General features: G+C 45.7%; 2 protein-coding genes across 2 annotated transcripts in view; both read left to right on the top strand.

Annotated features, from left to right (window-relative positions):
• Positions 1-4,707: 4,707 nt before the first annotated feature.
• LOC126581695 (helicostatins) overlaps positions 4,708-24,981 on the top strand; it is a 22,585-nt gene continuing 2,311 nt past the window's right edge. The window contains exons 1-2 of the mRNA XM_050245534.1: positions 4,708-5,132; positions 24,762-24,981. The exon at positions 24,762-24,981 is cut by the window's right edge and continues 129 nt beyond it. Coding sequence (XP_050101491.1) covers positions 24,791-24,981 — 191 coding nt within the window. The 5' untranslated portion in view covers positions 4,708-5,132; positions 24,762-24,790. The remainder of the gene's footprint in view (positions 5,133-24,761) is intronic.
• Positions 23,322-24,029, top strand: LOC126581696 (probable salivary secreted peptide). Its single transcript, XM_050245535.1, has 2 exons — positions 23,322-23,591; positions 23,658-24,029. The coding sequence occupies exons 1-2, from the start codon at positions 23,412-23,414 to the stop codon at positions 23,829-23,831; spliced, it is 354 nt and encodes a 117-aa protein (XP_050101492.1). The 5' UTR covers positions 23,322-23,411; the 3' UTR covers positions 23,832-24,029.

Below are 24,981 nucleotides of genomic sequence, written 5' to 3'. Positions count from 1 at the left end.
TGACTGGACCCGAACCTGCACTACACTGACCGTGCTTAGCATTTCGCATGAGTGAACCAGACCGGGCCGGAAGTCAATTTCAAACGTTATTCATCAACCAACCGGCACGGATGATGATGCGGATGATGATGGATCGGTGAACGGTGGAGGCACAGTGGAAGGGATATCTGCTTTATTTTCCTTTGTTCTATCGGTGCGCCCTTATCAGAAGGATGGGTTTCCTTCCTTCACAAAATACCGTAGCTCGATTGACGTCGTGATGGAGGATTTCATTTGCGGCATTTGAATGGCACTCGACCCAAAAACCAGCCAAAACCTTTCGGGCTCTCTCTCGCTCTCTTTAGTGTAGCAGCACGGTGTCAACTGTGAGGACAACATCTTGGGAAACGAATGTGTGATAGATGCAAAAAAGCAGGAGGGACGATAAGGGATAGATCGTCTAACAGTCTTCTGGATTCTGGATTGTTTATCGAAAGAGCAGCATCGAGTTACATAAAAGAACACTGCTGGCTCACTAAACACGTGAAAATAACACCGTACCAGATTCCAACGATGACGAAACGAAGTATAGAGATTTGCTGGCAAAAATATTCGATTCGATTATCGGGAATTTCCTATGCGGCGCACGAGGAAATTGTGTTGTTTTCAGTTTCAGCGTCATAATCGTGGCATATCGGTTGCTTTGCGGAGGTTTTGCCACCGGTACCGAGTTCGATTCCAACCCGATTCTGATCGGGCTGGTCCCGGATGTTGATGGATCTATGTTTATTCATTGGCTAATCGATAATTCTCAGCGTTTATTTAGGTGCTACAATACAAACGGAAGCGTGGCAATGGCAATGACTTCCTTTAGTGTGTCGGTTTGATACTTCGTGTGCTTCAATGTGGTTTGGCTTCGAAGAAGCTTCAGAGCTTCGGCAGTACTTGATTAACAAACAGTTGTTTTCCATTTTCAATCTTAAGAAGTTTATTACCTAGCATGTTTAATTTTAAGCTGTTCTTAAAGGCAATGTTGCTTTTTTGATTTTATCTTCTAGGGACGGCAAGCAGTTACACGGTAAACTCAAAGCTCTAAATACAACGGCTACCTTTTCGAGTACCGTTGTTCAAATCACTTGTCAAATTTATCACTTGGAAAAGGTTCCTTCTTGAATTCTTCGATTGATCACGATCGAGTGCTTTCGTCCTTCAGTTCCTCGAAGGCCTAAGCCGGGTTTCCAGGTTGAGATGTTGACAGCGCTTTTAGCTTCACGTTGTGTCGGGTTTTCCATTGTCTTTTCAGCCGTTGAGGACTAGAACAAGTGTCAGAATGATTTATTTTCATCACGTTTAGATTGCTATTTAGTTTTTAAACACCATTTCGAGCGTATGTCTGCTAGAAGCGGTGGTAACATTGTGTTTTCAATCATTATGCTGGGCATTGGCTTAGAGCAATGACTTAAGGGGGCTTTGGCATTTAATTATTTTTGTGACTCATATGTTTATCATTTTTCCCTCAATGCTGATCCTTTCAAGAACGTTGGGTAATTTTTTTGAATCAAACGAAGCAAAACTGACAAAGATATACAAACAAGGCTCCATGGAGCTCGCTACTTTGAAGAGCGTTTCCCAAAAACCAACCGACTTTGAGTCGGGGCCCATCGTACCGTAAAAACTACTGCACCAATTGATTTGAATTTTCTAACACATAATCTGTTCACTCTTTGTCAGGTAGCCCCGTCGAGATTTCATGACAATAGTTGATACTTTTTTTTTAAACTTTAAAAATCGTATTTTTAGGCACAATGTCAAAAAGCATCACTTTATCAACTTCAAAAATCTACCAAAAATCGAAAATAGGAAATTCAACAAAAACTCGACGGAGCTACCTAGATAAACTTACAATCTATCAAAAAAATATTGATTTGTATTTTTCTGATGACCCATCACGCAGCTACGATGGGCATCGTCAAAGGTATCTTTTCGCAGACACGACTGCTTAAATTTGATGCCATGGATGGAGTTTGTAATGAATCTTCCCCAAAATAAAACTGAATATTCTTCAAAAGTTGCAGTTTAATATGCCATTCATTTTAAAAAATAAAGTTGAATGGTTACGTCACAAAAATTCGTCAAAAATGATCCTTCCTTTGGCCAGAAATTACTGAAGCCCCCCTTAAGTTATCTTGAAAAAATAAACTAAGATTTCATCAAATTTGTATGGTTATCAATCGGTTAATTGCCGTGAATCGAGCAAATTGCGTCGTCCTATTGCGACCAATTGCCTATTTATGATCTTAAATGTGTTGCTGATCGAAATGTTTATGAAAATGAAAATGTAATTTATTGGTGATAGGCTTCTCAAAATTGATCATAGATGTTCTAAAGGTTGGAAATTCTCTATAGCAATTCGATGTTGGATGTTCTAGAATATGTTACATACATTTTACATACATTACAACTCCGCTCACCAAAGCCAATACACCAAACAACCATTATGACAAACAAAGTAGACTATCAGCAACCAAAAGTACAATCAATTTCTTGCAACGTGTGCCTGTTGTGCTTTCTTGGCAATTAAATGATGTAAAGACGAAGCCAGTATGCACAGTTTTTGCATCCAGCCACACTAGTACCTACCTTTATTTCTATTAATTTACATAGCGTTCAGTACCTACCCATAAGGAAGGGCGAATCGATTTTGTAACTTCCGAAGTAGGATAATAGAGCTGGCTTAGAGAAACTATTAAATCCGCTCCACCAGGATAACGCGCCGAGAGCTTTAACGGGTCAAATAATGGTTCAGATTCGCAACTTGGTTTACTAGTAAAACTTCGAAAAGAGATTAATGTGCATCGATTCCCCGCATCTCGACGTGAATCGGACATTTGCGCGCACCTTCGCGCTCCCGGGGTCTCTTTAATTGGGCGGTAAGGTACTCCGTAAGTACAGGCGCGCTTCAAGTTACTCACAGTGTGTTGGAGTATTGTTTTTCCTCTTCACCCTGCTCCAAAAACAGGAGAGGAAAGTGTGTGTCCTTGCATTGAATAGGAGGAAAGCGTAACCGTTGGCTTTGGCGTCTCTCGTCGAGCACCGAGGTCGAGCCAAAAAGGTGAACATAAAACATGAAGATTTATCATCGGTGGGTTCATCATTTTTACTTCCTCTCCCATTTGCCAACACCGGGATCCAACGTGACCGCGGAGCGGAGGACTTATTAAACGATTTAGATACGCATCAGATTCCGAACCAGCAGCAACACCGAGGAGAAACACATCCTCCAATGAATCATATCCCCGTAGCGTATGGCATCGGCAAAAGGTTTTAAGCTCACGAAAATGTACACCCGGTCTGGTCGGTGTGTCCTCGTTGGCCACGTTGGCCGTTTGGGGCCGTATCAAGGTATCAGGTTTTCCACGGTGCTCCATTTTCGCTTTAATTAAAGCTAATTTTAACGAAACAATACGCTGTCGCTTGTGCACCAGCTCTTCTCAGCGTCGTCTCAATGACGCGAAAAGGTTTCAATATTTCCATGTTTTAAAATCCATTTTAATGCAACACCAGGAACTCGATATGATCATCGAACAGGGCGATGAAAAACGGTTCTGCCTTTTAGGCCAGCGAAGCAGCGAAAACCGGCGGAAAAACGGCCTCCATTGAGAGCGGCCATTGACGTTGTGCCGTGGTCGTGGAGTTATTTAATTGAAACCAACGCTTCGGAAAGCTTATTTCTGTTACCGTCGCGGAACACACAGCGATGGTGGCTCGACCGACACGACGACTCGACGCAGCGAATATTAACCAAATTAATAGTCCGCACATTAATCAAAGCTGTTGCTATGGACGATGAAAAAGCAGCCACCGTAATCCTACAGCTGCGACACTGACGCCACCAACGCCGGGGACACTCGAGCGAGAACTGGGGCTCACGGGCACTATTCCTGTCCATTCCCCCCCCCGGGGGGTCTGGTATGCGGACTGCTCAACTGGGACCTCCTTTGGCTGGTTTGAGATAATTTCCATTCGCTTCAATGCGCAATGCGCGACTAATAATCGGACATCGGGAGTGGAAAGCGACGCTCTCTTGGGAAGCATTGATATCATCAATTGTTTGCAAAACTCGTACCTGGCTGTTGTTGTTGTTGTGGTTGTTGCCGTTCTCTTGCTACTGCTTCTGTCCCGAGCAGACGGGCCCTGAATCAATCTTACGCGAGAAAGCTAATGAAGCCATTTTCGAGGCACAGAACCGATTCATTCATCGTGGCACGACCAGGACGAGAACCACGATCGAGCCACCATCACCATCACCAGCAGCAGCAGCAACACGTGGTCGACGTGCGGTGGTTGCCGTGGTTTGGCGCAAAATTTAACCACTTCGGCTTCGAACCACCGACGACGGAGACGACGAGTTCATCTTCGGCCGAAAGCGTTACTTCGTGGCCGAAAGGCTCGCTCCAAGCGTTCCAGCAGCTCCAAGGCTCCAAGGGTGAGTGAGCGAGATGGAGCCCCTGTGGTCCTTCCCCGGGGGGGAGGAGGAGGAGGAGGTCAAGCAACAGTTAGTTGCTTGACGGGCGACAAACCGAAGGTGCGCGGAAAAAATGAGGGAAAACCACGGTGCGGGTACGGCGCGGGTACGGTCCGGTTGCCGGCTCCCGGCACCCGTGGCCCGAACCGGCTGTATAAAAGCGCCAGGACGATAAGCGGACGGCTGTAAATGCTCATCAACTGTTGTGCGACGATAAAGTCAACATACACGCTTGACGAGAGGTGTCTGCGAGCGGATAGTGAACGGTCGCTGTGTGGTGCGGACGAAAGGCGTTCGTGGCGGTTCCGATATCATCGGTGGTGACGGACGACGTCGTTTGAATACCGTGTGTTCTAACCGCCAAAACCAAAGGGCTGCAAAGAGATAGTGTGTGGGAAAAGTGAACCATTCATAACCGAACCGAAAGTTACAGAACTCGACCTCGCAGACCAAGTGGTACTGCCGCGTGTGCTACAAGCTCAGCTTAGTGTGGTTGGTGCTGTGCGGTTATCTTTCCATCAGCAGACCCTTCCGACGGTTCTGATTGGTTGTCATCAGCTTGGTCACCCCCGTTGAGTGATCAGTGCATCAAGCAGTAGTAGCAGAAGCAGCAGACGACTTCCTTTAGGTAGGTCATTATAGAATATGATTCGCAGGAAAAATATTCTTTCCTCCGTCCGTCACCGTAGCTATCGATAATGATAAGAGATAAGTGGAGTTCCAAGAGTGTACTATTACGAGTGTATTTGTGTGCTAGAAATACAGGGGGCAAAAGGGCAACTCTGTCTTGCTCGATGATCCAATCCAAAAGTTCCTCGGAACCGACGGCCCACTTGAAACTCAGTAATATCCCATTAAGTACCGAGGATGTAACAGAAGCCTCTCCAAAGGGAATCTCCGACGCACGCAGGTGTGTAATTAGGCAATAAAAACACATCACAGCTCGCATCACAGGAGTCTCCGCCTCTCGCTACCAGGCCAATTCCCTCCCAAAACACCCCCCCGAAAAGGACACCTAATGGAGCGAAACGTTGCGGGAGTGGTGCTGGTGGTGGTGGTGACGTTAATGGAGGAAGTCTTAGAGTATTTAATTTCACCAATTAAACAACACCGGTGAGGATTCACCGAAGTGTTAATTGAATGGTACTAGACGGAGCAATTAAAGCGTTCCCGCGAGTCCCGGAGCGAGAGTTATCTGCACGGTGCGTCGCGCGGGTGTGTTCTGTATCCCATTTCCTTGACGTCAGCCCGGGATTTGAGGGATTTGGGGAGCTAAATTGGATGGATGGATGCTGTTGCTGCTTCAAATTTGACAACTCCAAAGACGTGGATGTCAATTGGATCAACCTGCGATCTGCCGTCCATTCTGCTCGAGTAGGCCGTGCAGCTTTGTGCCACTCCACCGGACCTCACACTTTCGTCAGCAAAGCAGGCCATCCATTCTGACTAGCAGGTCAGTGGCGCAAGGAAATGGAGGATAATGTCCTGAGGTGCTATCGAATGGAGGAGCTTTACATTTTTCTAATTAAATTTTAATGCCTAAATGAGCAACCATTACTTGGTGGAAGCTAGCAGCGACGAATGAGTAACTTAAATGATACATTAATAACGATTAGCGAGGTGCGCTTTACCGAACAAAAGCCTCCTAATCTGTTTTCTAATTGTACGAAAGGAAAACCGGATGACCTTCACTTCTGTTTCCCATCGGAGGAACTCTGTTTGGCTGGCTAGTGATCTGTTTCTTAGTGTCCCGGTGTGGTCATATCTTACCATAACCGACGGTGTTGTGCACTAACCATAAAATCGTCCGCCAATGCCAAACCATGCAGTGGAATTCTACGCACAAGCCCTCGAGGCCCTCGAGGTCCCCGACTTTGTTAGCCCTGGTCAGGTTTAGGCCGCACACTGGGCAGGACCGTTCTAACCTGGAGTAATAAAAAGGGCTCTAGACTACAAATGGCCCCGAAAACAGTTTTATGACCGTCTCGCTGCTACGGCCCAACGGGAGCTTCCTCGCGAGTAACTGCGCCAGCAACGAACCGAAAAAAAACGCAAACGGACCAAGGTGATGTGCACCTCGGTGCCTCAAATATCAAAGGTCCACGTCTGGGAATTCCAAATATCGGTTCAGTCGTCCGAAAAGTGGCTTCCTGAAATTGAAATCGTACCAGCAGAACAGGGCGACGGTTTGGACGGTGTCTTGAGTTCTCGCCAAGTGTCCTTCGTGTGCTATCTGTTGCTGCTGCTTCCTCCACCGACCGTACTCAATGAGACGGATCATCCGAGGAGCGCTAATTGTATTTTACAAACGAAATTGAGACGAAACTAACCGAAAGGTAACCGAATTCCGGCAACTCAACAGGCAACGCTACACTCGCCTGGCCAAATACTGGCCTGGACTGTTTGGGCAAGATGTCGCTGGCGCGCTATTTAAAGCTCATCATTTTGGGCAACATTCAAATTAGTGCGACACCAGCATCGCATCGTGGCGGACGAAATCGTTATCGATGGCGGTCGACAGAACGCGAGAGACGCGACGAATAGTAGCTCGTTCTCCTCCTCGAGCTGCCTTTTTATGTTTGATTCGTTAATGTCGAATGACATTTCCATCTTGCTCTTTTGACGACGGCGTCGGCGGCGGCTGCGACGGTGGACCTAGTGGCAAGATAAGCTGGGAGGTCCTCGGTCCAGGTTTCCGTCGTCCTGCCCGGGGAAGATAATGTTTTGTATCGTTTTTCCCCCCTGCTCAGTTCGTTGTTCCCGTTTGGTTTGGCTTCTTGTTAAAATGATTCACATTCTTGTTTCCAGCTTGTCCGTGAAGTGAGTTCTGTATTGGGGTTTTTTTTCTTGTTGCTTTTCTTCTTCCACGAAGGAGGAAGAAAGCATTCCCGCACAGAAACCAGTAGTAGCGGTGTGGAATCATATTTTCCTACCGAACATTATCCATTTCATAGTAAACGGACTAGTGAGAGTTTCTGAGCTTTGAACAGTTTCCCTGTTTAACGGAACCACCTTAAGCCAATTGGCAAACTTTACAACTTTTCCGACCAAAACGAACTCACTCCAGACACGCTGACGCCCCAAAAAGGATAGCTTTTGGACTGGGCGTTTGTCAGTTTAGTATTCTAGAATCCTAAAATGGGACGGTATAGCATAGCAATCAACTCCCTTGCTGAATATGCACCGTTTCCGGTTTGCATATAGAACCAACGGAACGGAAACCACGAACGGAAACTGTTGCTGCTCTCTCCCGACGGTCTTTCGATTCCCAAGGGCCCCAAAACCATTCCGTTGCGAATGGGCGATACGATGATATCGACTCTGCCCCCCGAGGGACCCCCACCGCACTGCTTCTTCGATAGATTATGCATAAACAGACGAGAAGATGCGCCAACCGGGAGGGCTATCCAGTGTGCACCGGAAAGCGATCCATTCATACCGAGGACCCTTGGATTTCTTGGTCAACTTTCAGAGAAGGAGACACCGAGGAAAGGAAGTAGCCATCGGAAGAATATTTGTTCGTTTGTGGTTTGTGGTGTCTTGTCCCTTTTTCTTTTTGGTTCATAAATTGCAATAAACCGGTGACCGCGTGGGGACAGCTGCCGAATGTTAATGCCTGCCGTACGCTGGTTTTCCCACGGTTCAGTACCACATAGTAAGCGAGAGCCGGGCGTAAATTGCCGGAAATAAAATGAGCAAACAGGATTCTTACCCCAGGCCAGTCAGCCAACCAGCACCCACTCGGTTGACCCCAAGTTGACTGTGATTGCTGTGGGCACCTAGAGGCGTACGGGGGCCATAGCTTGGTTACGCGTACCGTACGCAACCCACACTACTCGCTCACTGGGTGTATGGTACATATCATACCGTCGCTACCGCCCCGGTTGTTATCCTTTTATTATATTTAGACAAATGGGCAGTAAAGCAATCGTATTTATTCACACCGCCGTACCGGCAATCTGCTTTGCTCTGGTTCCGGGCTGGAAGGGAGAAACAGTTCACTGTAACGCCCGCGCGAATGTTCGTTGCGCTTCGTTGTTCGTTGCGCTTTTCAGTTAAACAAAAAACCGCGACTGTTATCGCTGATTGTCAACAATCACAGCAGCAGCAGCAGCAGCAACAGCAGCAGCAGCAGCAACAGCAGCAGCAGCGGTAATCGTTTATACAGAATCGAAATGAAAATATTCATTTCCGTAGCTCTGCTTCGGTGTGATCGATCGAAGGATGCCTCGGCTGCCTTTCCGTCCAGCGATCTACAGCGTTACTTACATGAGAAGGGTTACCTATTCAAAAAACACTATAACTTTTTTGTTTGAATGAATTTGTATTAATTTTTAAAGACTAAATTGGTTTAAAAATAATCAAAATCTCAGAAACCATTCACTTTAGCTCGATCTGATCACCTTTTGCCTTGACTATAGCCTTCAAATGGTAAAACAAAAAAGATGATGCTGCACGAATGTGATTTTGCGGTATGTTGGCTCGTTCTCGTACAATCGATTTCATTAGCGCATCCATACTGGCTTATTTTTTAGTCCTCGCCATGCTCTCTCACTTGGGCCAGATGGAATGGTCCATTGGATTTGCGTCTGGCCAAAATCTAAATCCACTGTGTGGACGAAATGAAGTGTGGAACATGGTTTTTTAACCATTTTTTTGGTTCACACGAATTTTAAGAGACGGTGGTGTGTCTGCGACCAAAAGCTTTGCGTGTCCACGGCTCTAAAGCACCTTTCGAGACATATTATCGATAATGTGTTGCTTTCATTTTGACTCCAGGATCGATGAAAACAGTTGAAGAGCGCCCATCAGCGGTCACAGCGCGGTCCAAACCAATGATTGCGATGGGAAATTGGTACTAGTGGTCGTACTTAGGCTGAAATTCGAAGTATGAACCATCGATCAAGTAATCACGATCGTTTTTAGAGGTGAAATGTTCATATCTTTTGCAAGGTTTTTTGGATAGCGCGGCGGATTTCGTTGAATTGTGGCCTTCACTTTCCGAATCATTTCTGGCGATGTTGCGGTTTGTTTTGATCCACTACCAAAGGCGTTTTGTAATACTATCAGTACCATTGTATCGATTTATGGTGCGATACACAAACATTTTGTTCATTTTAAGGTGACTGAGCTCACAAATCCTAGCAGAAGGATGTGATTTTCCAGCCAAATAATCGCCACCGCAGCTATTACTATTGAATTACATCCTGATAGCAAAAATCTACAAAACATAGACGCAAATGCCTACCAAACGCATTTGCGTAAACAATATATGACCAACTTGTAAACAATATATTAAACTGTAACTAAAACAATTTTTGGCGTCGATGTTACGAGCAGTTTGAAAGATACAACAGTGTGAAGTTGGTAACTCTTCATATCAGTAATCCTATATTATCAGGCGAATGTAACTGTCACACGTTTCACCACCACGTTTTGTGTTGGTTTCGGTCATTATGATCCATTGTGATTGTCACACGTCGAGCGTAACCGTAGCGGATTAAGACCAAAGTTCGGCGTGTAGGACGTACGATGAACGTAGGACGTAGTTTTCCAATGACCACCATACCCCCAGGTTCCCATACTGATGTCAATCAGTTAGTAGTAGCAGCAGCAGCAACAGCGCGTCATAGTGGACCTGATTTACCGATACCGAGTCGTCAATCGTGGCGCTTGCGTCTTGCGCCTCCATCCGTTTGGGGTCCGAAAATTGATAACACAACTGTCACGTTCTGGACACGTCGTCCTATTGCCGGTGTGGCCATCATTAACCTGAACTGATATCGTTCGAATGATGGAATTTCATCTCTTCTACCGTTCAGCTTTCTCCCATGTTCCGTTCAACTTCGTCTTTTTCTTCGTTGAACAAATGCCTCCTTCTCTTCTACTTCTCCGTCCTCCCGGTACATGATGAATGTGACCGTTGGAATTCGATCACGTAGTCACTTTGGTTTGGGCTTTTGCAAAGCAACATGTCGTCAAGATGGCCGTGCTCCAAAGGGGGTACATCTGGCGGTGAGGCAGAATGTCGGGAGTCGCTAGGCCCCAATGACCATCCATGCTGGACTACTGGCCAATCACAAACCATCCGCACAAAAGGCCGCTGCAAAAAGTGCAACAGCCACGGTACACACGGAAATGCTTGTGAAGTTGTGAAGTGTTTATCAACGGTGACCGGAAGTTCCAGAGGACTCCACGACATGTCGTACTAAGTGCCATCAAGCAACACATCATGCAGCAGAGTGTGCGCCACTCGCATTCTCTCCGTTGATGTACTTTTAATCAGATCCTTGACTCAAGTCTTTGCCTCAAGTCATCGGTCCTTCCGTCCGGTCAACGCGAGGACACTGGGTCTGTGCCACTGTATGTCGCTGACCTGTTGACCAAACCGAGCCCTCGAGCATCGTGAAGTGCTTGGAATTTTAAAAGGAATTCACAAAGCTTCACAAGCCAGAGCCGCGGAAGAAGGAAGAGAGATTGTCCCAGAATTAGGCTTCCGGTGACGGGAAAGATAACATTTCCCGGCTCGCCAAAGAGCCGGGGCGAGAGGATTTCGTACCGCTCGACCTGCGCTGCCGTCTGTCTAGTGGATCTTATGTTTAGGATAGGGATCTGTGCAGAATTTGTTGTCGCCGCCGGTGCGACCACAGCTTATCTGCGGTGCGCGATGCAATCCGCGTGTTTTCCGGGGTGCGATGGACGGCTTTTCGGCCCACCCCGGGACCGAAGAAACACAATCAGCAACACCTAATCCACGCGAATCGAGAGGTTCGGTGTATGGTTTTATCACTTTATCCGCTTTTTCGGGGAAAGGCGGCGAGAGGCGGCCTCGAGCGCAACATTTTATGCTTTTTTATACGAAACTCATATACCGGCAAATGGCAGTTTTTTGCCGTTACTTTGCACCACATCTAAGCCGACCAGAAGTACCGAAACCGAGTTTAATTGAAAAGCGAAAAGTGAAGCGAGGTCGTTACGTTGGATGTCCCTGGGGACTGTTACGGATTTCGAACTTTAAAGCCGGCCCCACTGCACTGGAAGTATCGATTGCTGCCGGCACTAGGGTTTGCATGGAAGGGTTTGTTGATTTAGTGTTTAACAAGGCTTGGCATGGACAGACCAGACTAGTTGGCAGTCGGTCGATGCACAAATGGGGCCTAGAACGATGTGCGATGGTGCAGCTACGATGCAGAGTGCAGCTTGTATCACAATCAAATATCGAGCCTTGAATCGAAGCTTATGCAGAGCAGCATCTTGAAGCATTGTAGATTGCAGATTGCTCCGTTTGCATTCACCACATGGCCATTTTCAAATTCACTCTTCCATCGATGATGCTGCTGCTACTCAACACGAGATGATGCCTGTGGGTGCGGTACATGTTTAGGTTCATAAATGATTACAAATTGATACAATCGACAGGAAACGTGCAGCAACATATGCAGCATGGAGTGCAGTAGCAGCAGATGTAGCAGATTTCCCTCTCCTCTTTTTATGTTTACTGCCACACCACGAAGAATGCAATAAAAATGGCATCCTTTCACTCTGCGGAAGGATGGTTATGTTGAGGCCACTTGGCACACTAACCACATGACAAATAAGAAGCAGAAAGATGGTACAGAAACCGGGAAGGAAGAGCTCCGCTTCGTCGAAACGAAATCGGTTTTTGCATGTGCTGCACACTGCTTGTGTGTCGCACCATCGCCGTTCTTCTTCTTCAGCGGTGGCCAGTGGAGCGTGCCAGTTGGGCTTGGGTTAAGGGAAATTCAATTAAACCTGTCACATGCCGATCGTCCGAGCATGCCGTGGGTGTTGTTTTGCTCAAGAAGGATTTGTACGCGCGGCCAGTGCACCGTTGCACCGGGACGGAACCTGTTGATTCCACACGACGCGTCGCAGGCTACGGACGATAAGCGGAAGCGCGGTAAGCGTCTGTAAATAAGCGATTCCGTTGACGGCCATTGTTTTCTTCTGTGCCAGCGTGATTGTTCGTCCTGCGGTGTGGTGCATTCACAGCATGGCAGCATTGCATGGCCTTCTTCTAGAGAGTGGCAAGTGTGATGACATTTATCGAGACGCACTCGAGCGATCAAAAGCATGGGCAACTATAGTACGCAGCCGCATATGGTTCGTATGAGTGTTACAGGTCGAGCCTGCTAAGCTTCTAATGGAAATTGAATTAAGAACAAAAAAACAAAGTTGACCTCCAGTGGCAGTGGCGCCCGCTTTGCGTCGGATATTGAACGAAATGAATGCTGTTATTTACCACCTTCCGCTTGATCTACATCATTATTACACAGTTTCACAAACTTGTTTCAGCAGCGCATAAATCGCTTTCCATCGCGCACCTGACAAAACATGGTGTTTCGTTTCTCAAGATGCAAATCTAATTGCTCACCTTTACTTTTCCATCGCAAGCCAAACAAGTCCAACTATGCCGACACAACTTTGCGCCTTTGCGTCTTGCGGAGGTGTACAATCTTCTCGTCAACACCTTTCTGGAGCTACTGGTAGAAACTAATGAATAGCCGGCAAAGATTGCAGGATTTCGAGCGAGAAACAAAGCCAAACCTTGCTTGAGAACTGTTTTGTCGGGGGGGGGGCGGGCGCCACCTCTAATGACGTCAAGCGCCGTCAAGTGCAACAGTCTGCGCGCAGCCGGCTGCAGGTAATTTCCCGTCAATCGGTAAGCTTTTTCCGCCTCAATGGAGAAACAGAAAACTCAAGAGAGCAAAAGATTAGCTTGACTCGCGAAAAGGGAAAAATATCCGGTCCAGAAGGATGCCACTGCCGCTGCACTGCACAGCCTTGCGTTAATTCATTGGCATTCCATTGGCAACGGCATCGTAAGGAAAGCGTAACAACACAGTGCCATGAGCAGGCGAATTTTATTAGCAGCCGGATATCATCCAGGGCTCCTTATGCTGCCGATTTCTGGTCGCGAATGGATGCACCCACCCCTGGTTAACAGTAGGGAGGGTATGGTGAATGGACAAGACCGTATGACCAATTTGCGAAACTGGAGCACAAAAATGTTTACTGCAACCAGTGGCCACTGTGCACAGTACTATCGTTCGCCAAGTGAGCCAACCTTTCAAACTCCAGAAGAAGAGGAGCCCCGATTTGAACCCCTTTTTGCTTCTTGCCGTGGCCCCGTTTCCACGCGTTGTTAAGCAACACTCGTCAGCAGCAGGGGGCATTCGTAATGAGAAGGATGCTGCTGTGTAGGACGAGCTGAGCGTCCATCGCATGGACTGCTGTCCGTCGATGACGATGTGGCTAACGAACGCATAAATCGTAAGATCAACATCTTTTACTGGGTGGAAAAAGGGAAAAGTCAAAAATGGAGCGCCCCTCAAGGAGCGACAGCCGTTACGGGTTTGATGAGCATTTGATTGCCCGTTACGTGCCACGCGCAATTGATCTCGACCATCATCCGGTGCCAGGGAACCACAGATGGACCACCACGTGCCCGATGGTTGGTTGCGCTTTGATATATTAGGTTGGGTAATAAGTCTTTTCGTATTTTGAGTAAAACTTCAAAGGGATATATTTTTAGTTTTGAGCAACTTTATTCAACCAAATATTATCCATTTTGGTTAACCACCTTTTGCCATTTTTAGGCTAAAGACATAATTCCTTTAGTGTAAAAACTCCGTGGTTTATCGTTAAAAAACTGTGACACGATGTTTTCACATGCTTCTCTTGAAGGTAGCGGTACTCCACTAAGGGAGTTTTGCATAGAACCAAGCAAGTGGTAATCCGATGGTGCAAGGTCTAGGCTATATGGAGGATGCATCAAAACTTCCCAGCCAAGCACTCCCAGTTTTTTCAGAGTCATCAAAGATGTGAGTTGTCATGGTGGAAGACGAAGGCCTTTCTGTTGACCAATTCTGGCCGTTTTTCTTCGATTGCTTGCTTCAATATCATCAATTGGTCACAGTAAAGTCTAGAATTAATAGTTAGACCTTTCTGGAGTAGCTCATAATGATTGATTCCTCTCCAATCTCACCAAACGCAGAGCATAACCTTCCGCGGCATCTTCCTGGCTTTGGGACTGTTTGTGTAGCTTCTGCATTCTTGCACCATGATCGTTTTCGCACGTTATTGTCGTATTTGATCCACTTTTCATGTCCTGTAACCATTCGCTTCAGAAACGGTTCGATTTCATTCCGTTTCAGCAAAGAATCGCAGATGTTAATTCGGTCCAATAAACTTTTCGCTGACAATTCATGCGGTATCCAAAAATCGTGCTTTTTTTTAACCCACCCTTTTTTAAATGGCTCAAAACGGTTTTATAGTGAATGTTTAGTTCCTTAGCGATGTAATGGCTGCTTATGTGACGATCGTGGTCTATCCTTTCAATAATTTCATCGACTTTAGCAACGATAGGTCGGCCAGAGCGAGGTGCATCTTTGACATCAAAATTTTCAGAACGGAAGCGCGCGAACCATCGTTATGCTACACGAACTGATTCAGCATCGTCCCCCTAAACATCACAAATTTAATTGGAGGCTTGCGTGGCATTTTTCCCTTTTTTGTAGAACATTTTCAAAATATAGCGAATTTCTTCACTATTTTCACTCATCTTTGGACAGCTATAACTTTTTGGTCACTGCTCCAAATTCTGTTCTGTTTTGATTAAAAGATACATCAAATGTCCCTTAAAACAACGTGGTATGATATGACATAATGTGATTTATAACGGTGGAGATAGACGACTCCAAAGCCATCTATTGCCAAAATACGAAAAGACTTATTACCCAACCTAATATGAACCCCTTCCATGAACTGCAGTAGGAGGCGATGATCAAGTTTCGGTTGTTTGTTTGCTGTCGTAGTATGCGAACGCATGCGTTGCTCTGGCAACAAAGAAGGAGCAGCTGCAGGTGTGTTCCATATTTTGCGCTCGAAATCCTCGAAAAAGGGATTCCAGCCACAAATTCATTATCCGTGATTACTTGCATAATTTGCAACGTCCGCACCCGATGGTGGATGGGAAAGATCGAGATCGAGAATTTATCCATCAAACGGCGCGACGGGTGTTTAGCAAACCATTAGCACAATCGCTTATCGCCTTTCCTAGGGCGAGCCTGTGAGTACGAAAGGATCGAAGGGATCCACCGGCACCGGATGTGAGCATAATCGCAAACCAGACCGCAACGTAACGCAAGACAAGCTACTGCCACGCTTTAGGCTCGACAACGATGGATGTGTCCTCCTTCTTATGCGTGATGGATCCCTGCGGATTCAAGGATAGCGTGACAATTGCTTTACATTCGGGAAATGCCTTTGATGTGTTGCTCCGTCCAGCCATCCAGCACACAGTGGTCCATTGAGGTCTGTACAACTGGTCAAATGAGTTCCAGGAACCTCTTTTGCCAAGTCCCATTTACAAGATGAAACCAGGACCATCCAAAAAAGGATCATTTTTGACAATTTTTTGTGACGTAACTATTCAATTTTATTTTAACAAGTGAATGGCATATTAAACTACAACTTTTAAAATGTATTTGGTTCTATTTTGAAGAAGATTGATAAAAAACTTCATCCATGGCATCAAATTTATTAAGGTGCGTCTGCGAAAAGGTACTTTTTCCGGATCTCATAGTAGCTGCGTGATGGATCATTAGAAAAATACAAATAGATATTCATTTGATAGATTATAAGTTTATCAAGGTAGCCCCGTCGAGTTTTTGTGTAATTTCCTATTTTTCGATTTTTGGCAGATTTTTTAAGTTGGAAAAGTGATGCTTTTTGTCATTTTGATTAAAAACACGAGTTTCAAAGATTAGTTTAAAAAAAAGTATCAACAACTTTCATAAAATCTTGATGAGGCTACCTTGCAAAGAGTATGTAGATTATGTGATAAAAATTTCAAATCAATCGGTGCAGTAGTTTTTACGGTACGATGGGCACCGGCTTTGAAAATGTTGGTTTTTAGGAAACGCTGTTCAAAGTAGCGAGCTGCATGTATCCTTGTATGAAACGCGGATTTTTTGTCAGTTTTTCATCGATTGATCCAAAAATCAACGTTCAGGCTAAAATGCTAAAAATATGTGTCAAAAAGATTAAATACCGAAGCCTTAAGGCTTAAGGGGAGCCTTAAATAACCCCAAACCCGGAAGCTGCTGCTCGATGGTGATAAGTGTTATTTTCCGATTTTCATACCGAACATTCGAAAATCCCACTGTGGATCAGGTTTGTGGACCATCGTGTGCTAAACAGCCGTTATAAGCGTGGTCTCATGGAAGCACAACCGAGAGCGCTACAACGAGGAAAGTCTGTTGTTTGCTGCCGAAATTAACGTTTCACTCTAGGGTAGAAATTATGCATAAGCTTGTTGGTGTACGTATAGCTAAGCGCATTCAGGGAGCTTCAGGGGCTTCTCGTGGTGGCTTCTAATACTGGAACGATAGAATAGAGTGCATCGTTTGCCTTGGAACGGATAGAAAACAGAACTGAGTGAAAGTTCTCTTCGTCGCAACTGAACAGGATGCTAATGCCATTCAAGCGGATTCAGAATGCTGCGAACGCGTGGTGCCCCTGGAATCGGCAGACTACACTCGTTATCATTAATGTGGTCGGAAAGAATAGGCCGGAGGGTGGGCACCAACATGCTGAGCATCAATTTAACAGTAAAGCCGTGTTTCGGAACAAAAAAAAACCACGGCACGCAATAAGTACCTAAAGAATGTGTGTAAACAATGCAATTCCGAACAAAAACCATCCAGCATCCATGTGAAAAAGAACCGACAGATAGCGAGAGAGAGAGAGACAGACAGACACCGACCGATAGAAGTAAAATGATGTGATTTGATTTATGTGTTCCAACAGCACCAACACGTAACGTCACGTACCGGCTCAGCAGCACCCCCGGAACTGTCGCTCAAAAAAAATATCGATGCCAAAGATGATGATGGTGGTGGCCCCGCGGAATGACATTATTAAAACGCGAGCGCAGACACATTCCCAGGGCCATGGGCACATTCCATCACATAGCATCATAGCACCATGTACACGTGCACGTTGGTGGCCAAAAGTGATGTGAAATCATTTCGCATTTGGCCATTCCTCCGACACGGCACGCCGCCACGGCCACTTGCCGTCGTGGTCGTTGTTTGAAAAGTGTCGTTACGCTGCGATTCGATGGCGTGAAGGCAGAGCGGCCGGCAGCTGAAGCATGCTAATAAAAACATCGTTGCCAAAATTACATGACATCGAAGGAGCGGAGGAAGGAGATGATGGTGCGCACCAGGGCGTAGGTTACGCACTTAAGCTCACTCGCTGGCTGGCAATATTAGTCACGCAAGCCGCCGGCGCGTACGGGGAATCGGGGAGAAAAAAAGGCAGTGCAAAAATCTGCCGCAAGTGGAAAATCGCGTAGCAATGGGAAAACCGAGAAAAAATATCGTTATATCAGCATATCTATCGGCAACGGGCCTTCGGGGGAACGGGGACGGTGCTAGGGCTGCGCTAGGAGGGGCTGCCACGTGCGGATGAATGGTACGTTGGAATGACATATCGAACGAACGAACTCGCGAATCGGTCCAACGCGAGAGTGCGAAGGATACATTTTCCGGATGCCTGAGGTGCATTTTGATGGCGTCGAGAATGTATGCAGTAACGCAGACAGAGCATTGTATAGTCATTATGTTAATGTTCGGCGCCATCCACCAGCTGACGAGTGGTTTATCAAATATTTAAACTCAAGCAGCAGCAGTAGCATCGCCGTTACCATAGCATAGCGAGGCGACTACTTCGCTGATCATACTCACCGCAAGCTAGTCTCTCTTCACCTTTTGAACCATCGCAGTAACCAGAGGATTTTAAAATCATAATCCACACGTGACTTTCACCAACGAACCAGACCTTGAAGAGGCTCCACTACAGAGCACTTTCGCACCGGAAGGAAGTCTCTGTGAAGATAATTGAAAGGACGTTCTCTTAACCACCGCTTAACCTCCGGGCTGTAGCGAATCCCATTAGTTGGAGGAAATGATCAACAGTTGGTGAAAGGATGCCGGTCTAGTAGCCGGTCTCGAAATCACTTCTTGGGAGCTCACTGTCCAAGACGCGCAGTGACGGAAACCTGTGGCAAGGGTATTATTTTTACTAACCAGAAAATGTCCTTATTAAACCGATTGTGCCGTCTCCCCCGTCATTTCACTCTTGAAACATTATAAAATGCTGGTAGACACCTCTCGCATGGCAGCACCATTTGCAGCACCATTTCAGGAGCGATAAAATTAGCTCCTTAGGCGCAACAGCTTGACACTACGTCTCTGAAATTCCCCAGATGGTAGATTCTTATTTTTTATGACGCGTGTGTTCTGCCCCCGGGAGTGTATGATCACACTGCAATACTCCCGGTAACACGGTGCCCCATTGCTTAATATCATTTATCCGTAGGAAATTGATTTTTCTCGACAGTGATTGTTATATTATGCTATTGTTGCGATAGCTTTTTCGGGATTTTTCGGGGCCTCCGCGAATCAATCAATGCTCCGCGCGTGGCCCATCAGCTAGATTACCCCGGGGGCGCTGGTAATGGTAATAAACTTACCTCGCATCGTAATCGGTTCGATGACGACGTTATGCGCTTATCATGATCAGCTTTTCGGAAGCCGTTAACGGGGGCTAGAGCAATGATGAAGATGAGGGTTAAGTGTTAATGAGTATTTTGTGCACGAAACTCAATTAGAAACCAGCAGCAAAATCTGCATGCTCGCATCTCATATATGCTTTCCTTTTATTTTAGCTTATTTTATAGCTTAGCATTTGGGTTCAAGTCATCGTCGAGACATCGAATTGGTTCACTTACAACATCACACAAAACCCTAAAACAATGTTATTAAACTGTGCTGCCACACCCATGTCTCCCCAAAACCGACGAGATCACGAGATTAAGAGACTATTTCCGCAACTACCCCGCCAATAATAGCCGCGCGCACAGACCATACTCATACTCCAAAGGCCACGGGCGAACATAATCACTCGAACATAGTGTTTGCGATGATTTTCTTGAGTTTACGCAAACACACACAAACACTACCACAAATTCAGAGACACTGAAGGGAGGAAAATGCCCCCCGCCCCGCTTACCACCTTACGGAAAACCTCATTTTCCATAAGCGCCTCTAATCAGCCCATGGGCACGCAGTCGATCCTCCCGCTCGGGGCACAATAAAATACGTTATTGAACCCAACGCCAAGCCAAGTAGGCTGCTGGTGTTCGCTCCCTTGGGCTCCCTTTCGGTTCGCTGTGGCTCGTTCGGGACCAACGCCCGAAGAATACGCAAAGGATTATTTGTGGAATGATAAATAATGCCAGATAATAGCTATTGTTGCCGCCGATTTTGGGGGGCGGTTTGGTGGTGTGTTTAGCTTTTCCGATCACGCTCATCCGCCCGCCCTTCATGAGGCTCCCCGTATGCGTGTATGTTGTGCGACAACAATTGCCAGCACTTTCCGGTCCCTTTGCGGTACCATCTCGCGAGTTGCTTAAAGTTTGGTCGCAACAATAGCGCGCAGTACCAAACGTAGGAGGCGTTGGTTGGCACGCGTCAAGTGCTACTCGCTGGTAGTAGCACTGGTAAGGACAATATCCCGTGACGAATGAAACACGTGGCTCGCTTGTTCAGGTCTTGCGAGAGTGACTCATTCGATTGTTCCATTGGCCTGGGGATCAATCGTGTTTAAAACGCCCAAGACGCCAAACTGCAAATTAATCAACTATTATTTGAAAGGATTCGTGGCGGCTGAAACAACGGAGATGACGGCGACGAATTCCTTTGCGACGAGAGCACAATATCATTTGTACGCCTAGCAACCGATGATCGAATGGGAACTTTGATGGTATTCCTACTAATCGAAGGAAACCTACAATGTTTCGCGTGTTGTTGGAAAACAATCTTTCTGAAAGGAATCTTTGGATCCCTTTGACCGCAGCTACGCCAGCTAGCTTTGATCATCGGAAACAAACTCTTCTTGTTACGAAAGGATTCTCCTGCCACAAGCACGCTGTAAAAGCATCATTGTAATGTGCCGTAATTGGTCACGAGAAAATTACCCCCCCCCTCTCCCGCGCCAGGCTCACAATGTATCGAATAGATGCCTGTCATGTCACCGACGAACTCCGTACCCCACACTCCTCTAGTACCCTTAATGGGTGATACTACCGGCTCATTCATTATGCTGCAGTGAAATGTCGCCTGTTTGAGGCTGTCGCTTTCAAGCATCGTCACTTCCGCTACTCGGTTAGACGAACGACGGAGTGTTTATTGGTTTAGGCGAGGAAAAAACAGCGAACCAATGAGTTGCTCAATTAGGTTTGCTAATTGTTTTTTTTTTTCATGCTTGCTTGCACGTTGCACCAAGAAGCCCATTTGTGAGCATAATGGAAGCAACGTCGCACGAAGTTAATAACCAGCAGGGACATATCGGTTTTTTTTGTGTTGCTTTTTGTTTGTTTGTTTGTTTGTTCAGTTAAGTTTCTTCTTCTGCTCGGTCAGTTGTATCATACGGTGCTGCTGCACGATGGTGTATTTTCATTACACGCTCCGCTATACATCCTTGTCATCCTTGTGGAAATGCCTGAAGACGACGTCATGGATGAAGGCTCCAAAGAGTCTGGCATGCTGTGAATACCAAATTCGAGTGTAGTAAATTGCAGACCGTTGCAGCACAGCAAATGGCACGTGTCATCGTGAGGTTTATTTGCACGCAGCGCATATAGACGCATGTCATTGCTCGTACATTGTGGCAAACTATGGACAACGGCGATAATTGAATGTGTTGTTAAATCGTAGTAATAAGCAATCTAATTTTATTACACAGTTGCAATATTTGCACAACTATTTCTCCTATCTCCTTTGATTTGAGTGCATAGAAGCTTCTGTGGACGATGTTAGTGAGCCAACTGTAGCTAACAGCTCGCTGCAGTCACTGTTGAGGCGATAGTCGTTCGTTTATAAATATCTCAACAGAATTTATGCAATAGAATAAGAGGTTAATATAAAGAGGAAATGGTCACAGAATTTCATTTATCAAATTGGTCCGTTTTTGGATTAAGGACCCAAATCGTTTTCAAACTAGGAAAGGTAATCTTTCCTGAAATGAAATACAAGCTGGTGACGAAAGAGATAATGCCAGATAACAGATTGTTTGATTTTAATTAGCAGATTGCTATCCCCGAAATCTCAATCCTTTACCAATTTCATCCACCTCATGGACGTTATTTGAAGCTCCTTATTCTTCTTCTATAAATAACCCGATTCTACTTACAGCATAAACGCTTTTTGGTTCTTATTTCGCTTGAACTTTCTGCCCTTCGATTGTTTCGCGACAAGCGCGTGTCAAGTATTAAACACTACACTCCCTTGACCAGCATTAGCATTGTCGGAAGGGCGTTTTTACAGAATGGTGGCTTGTGGACATGCCCTAGACCTTCGATTGGTTGATCCTACGCACAATACCATGGTATTGTGTAAGAGTTCGAGAAAATGAAAGAGCGGAAAGCGGTATGAAGTATCACAATTCAACATAAACGCTTTGGCCGCCGCGTTCCAAATGAAATTTAATTTCATAGGCTCAGTCAACAGCTCACAATGTTACTGTTAGATCATTGCCGTTATCAGATTCTACACTTCAGATGTGTCATCATAGTTCAAGAATGGTCTAGCCAAGTTTGAGTAGGAGGCAGTTGATTCATCTATTCTTCTACCAGAAACAGCCCGATGCCACAATGCGGTGCATGGGACGGGACGGGACGGGACGAGACCAGGGGGATTAGTTCTATTCTTGCGAACCGAGAACCGAGATGACGCAGGCAAACGTTTGCATGGCTGTGAAGAAGGAGTAGGGAAGGGCGGACCGAATGAGGATTTGCCGTTGATGTCGGCGTAAGGAGTAATATTGAATGGATTATGCAACGGATGGATGGAATGGAGTATCATCGAAAAATAACAAGAACTATCCTTGTAAAGTGCTGCCTGACCGAGAATCGATTTCATTTCGATCGGGCGACGATAATCGATACAATCTTCGCTCGTACCGCCGCGCTATGGAAGTATGGCGTGATGGACAAAGCTTCACTTGAGCCTCTCTTTAAGCCGAAATGTTTGATTTCCAGGAGATCAACGGTTTGTTAAAGACTGGTAGGATTGAGAAGTCAGTTCAAAAATCATTGAATGATTGTGGAAACTATCAATACACGATTGGATTAAACATGTTGCCTTTAACTGCATATTTATCGAAGAAAGTGAATTAAAAACAAATGAAATAGTGCTCAAATTCGTTTGCACCGGTTTGCGCAATAAGTTTCATAGAAATGCCTTCTCCAAGTTTTAAATAAACAAAACCAAAAATAATTTAGTGCTGGTTTTTTGCCAGCCACAGCTGTCCAGTTCTATATCAATGACCGGGTCAACAGTCGGATACAGTGTCACCTGACGAGAGACCAAGGGCAACTGCAGCTCTTATCTTGAAACAAAATGTGTTTCCCATGGAGTTCCGACACATAATAACCGCCAAGACTTGAGGGGCATCTTAGTCATCTCTTTCTTAGTCAGCTTCCAGTAGCCGGAAGCAGATAAGACACCGTCGGAATAAAGCATCTACCACCATCTACGGAGTGCAAAACGTGTGACGAATGATGTTTTGTTGGTGTTTTTATTTAACGGTAGAGAAAGGTGTGCTTGGCTTCTGGGGTGGTTTCACTCGACAACAAACCACGTGCACTGATAAGATAAGAAACAGAACAGCTGCACAATACTCGTGTTGGATAGATTCTTCATTATTTAAGCTTTTGCGTTAGCAAGCGATTCACAAGTTACACTCCATCTCTCGCAGTAGAGCAAAACAGTTCACATTTGATCCTCGTCCTAGTGCTACATCGATCGTGAGGAAAATGAAAGGAATAACAGTGATCGTTGCTTTGCTGATGTTCGGTTGCCTGGTTGCCAGCCAGAGTCACAACTATTTCTGGGGTGTCCGTGATCCGCGCGATGTCCTACTTAACCGCACCATTGCCGTCCGGTCTGGTACGATTCTGCAGGTTAAGTCCATCGATTTGGTGTACCCGTTGAAGGTAAGATTAGCGGAGAGCTGATTCTCATGGACTCGTAGTGATACGGCTTAATCAAATTATTCTTAGGGTCAGCAAGGGCGCAACATCTCCGCTATTTCCGTGGTCGATCAGTACATCAACGGTAATGGAGGATATGCAAGTTTGTATGCAGGTGGCATTGGTTACAACTACACGACGGTACACCTGAAATCGCAGCGAGGCCATGGATACAACTTTATCGTAGAAATTTACGGACGATAAGCTGATTGACGACGGTGCGGAGTTCTCGGGTATCATACAGATGCGAAAGAATAATTCTCCGCGGTTTATTTCGTAACGAAATAGATAGAAAAAAATGCACGTTGTGATTCTCCCTCGTTGTCATGCCCACTAAGACCCTTCCCCTATTTAATAACTGTACCACAACTGACAGACAAATAAAACATATTTTTAATAAAACGCATTGAATCATCTATCTAAAAAAAATCCAAAATCAAAATTCGGCTTCTGTCTGATCTGTCTGATGCCCTTAAAAAACTTTTCCAAATGCCGCGTAATGCTGACGAAATTAATCACAAACAAGAACCCTTACAAATGTTTCCAAAAGGGGTTTGTTTGATTTGAGAAAAAAGAAACGGAAAGAGAGCCTTGAAAAAAGGAAAATTTCCATTCCCTCTGATAGGGCCTGCAAAAGTTGCAGTTGAAAAAACTTCACCAAACCGAAACGATGAAAACGCAAACATACAAACATTGTAATTGGCTGCGTTGCGAGGTGCCGGCAACTGAGTAGGCGAAGTACATTGGAGCAACGCTTCTAATGCAGGCGATCAGTGACCGAAATCATAAAACAGAGTTGAAAGTAAATGTTTCCACTAATTGATCCACCTACTTTTATGAAGTGCATCCGCACACACGTGTCTAATTTGTGTTAACGACATCATCGTGTCATTCGACGAGGCCTATTTCATGGTCCACTTCGAGTCTTTTGACTGATACTATGAGCTTAAATGATTCGTTTCATTCGTGAAGGCACTGTTCGCATTTGAGAATCAGTTTAATTAATCACAAACATTAAACATCATTCTTCATTCTAATCCCCATTTCTATGACCGTCATTTTAATTAGCTTAGTTGGTATGGAATTGCTCGCCGCTTGCAAGATTTTCAAGTTTTTCGCTTTTCCCACCAACAGATTGTTCGCGTTCCTATTTTTGCGCCGCGATGCGTTGCTACACCTGGACACCGGTGCTTGTCGCCTACATTACCCTCTGCCTGTCCGGCACGTGGTCCCTGCCGGCCAGCGGTGGTGGTTCGAGTGGATCCGTGGGCAACAGTGCCAGCGAGCTCGATATGGACGATCTGACCCGTGACCGGTCATCACCGGGGCAGGGTGAAATCTCGACCTCGCAGTT

The sequence above is a fragment of the Anopheles aquasalis genome, chromosome 2 (genome assembly GCF_943734665.1).
Source record: "Anopheles aquasalis chromosome 2, idAnoAquaMG_Q_19, whole genome shotgun sequence".
Taxonomy (NCBI): Eukaryota; Metazoa; Arthropoda; class Insecta; order Diptera; family Culicidae; genus Anopheles; species Anopheles aquasalis.
Note: the sequence above shows the minus strand (reverse complement) of the source record. Positions and strands in the feature narration are given on the sequence as shown.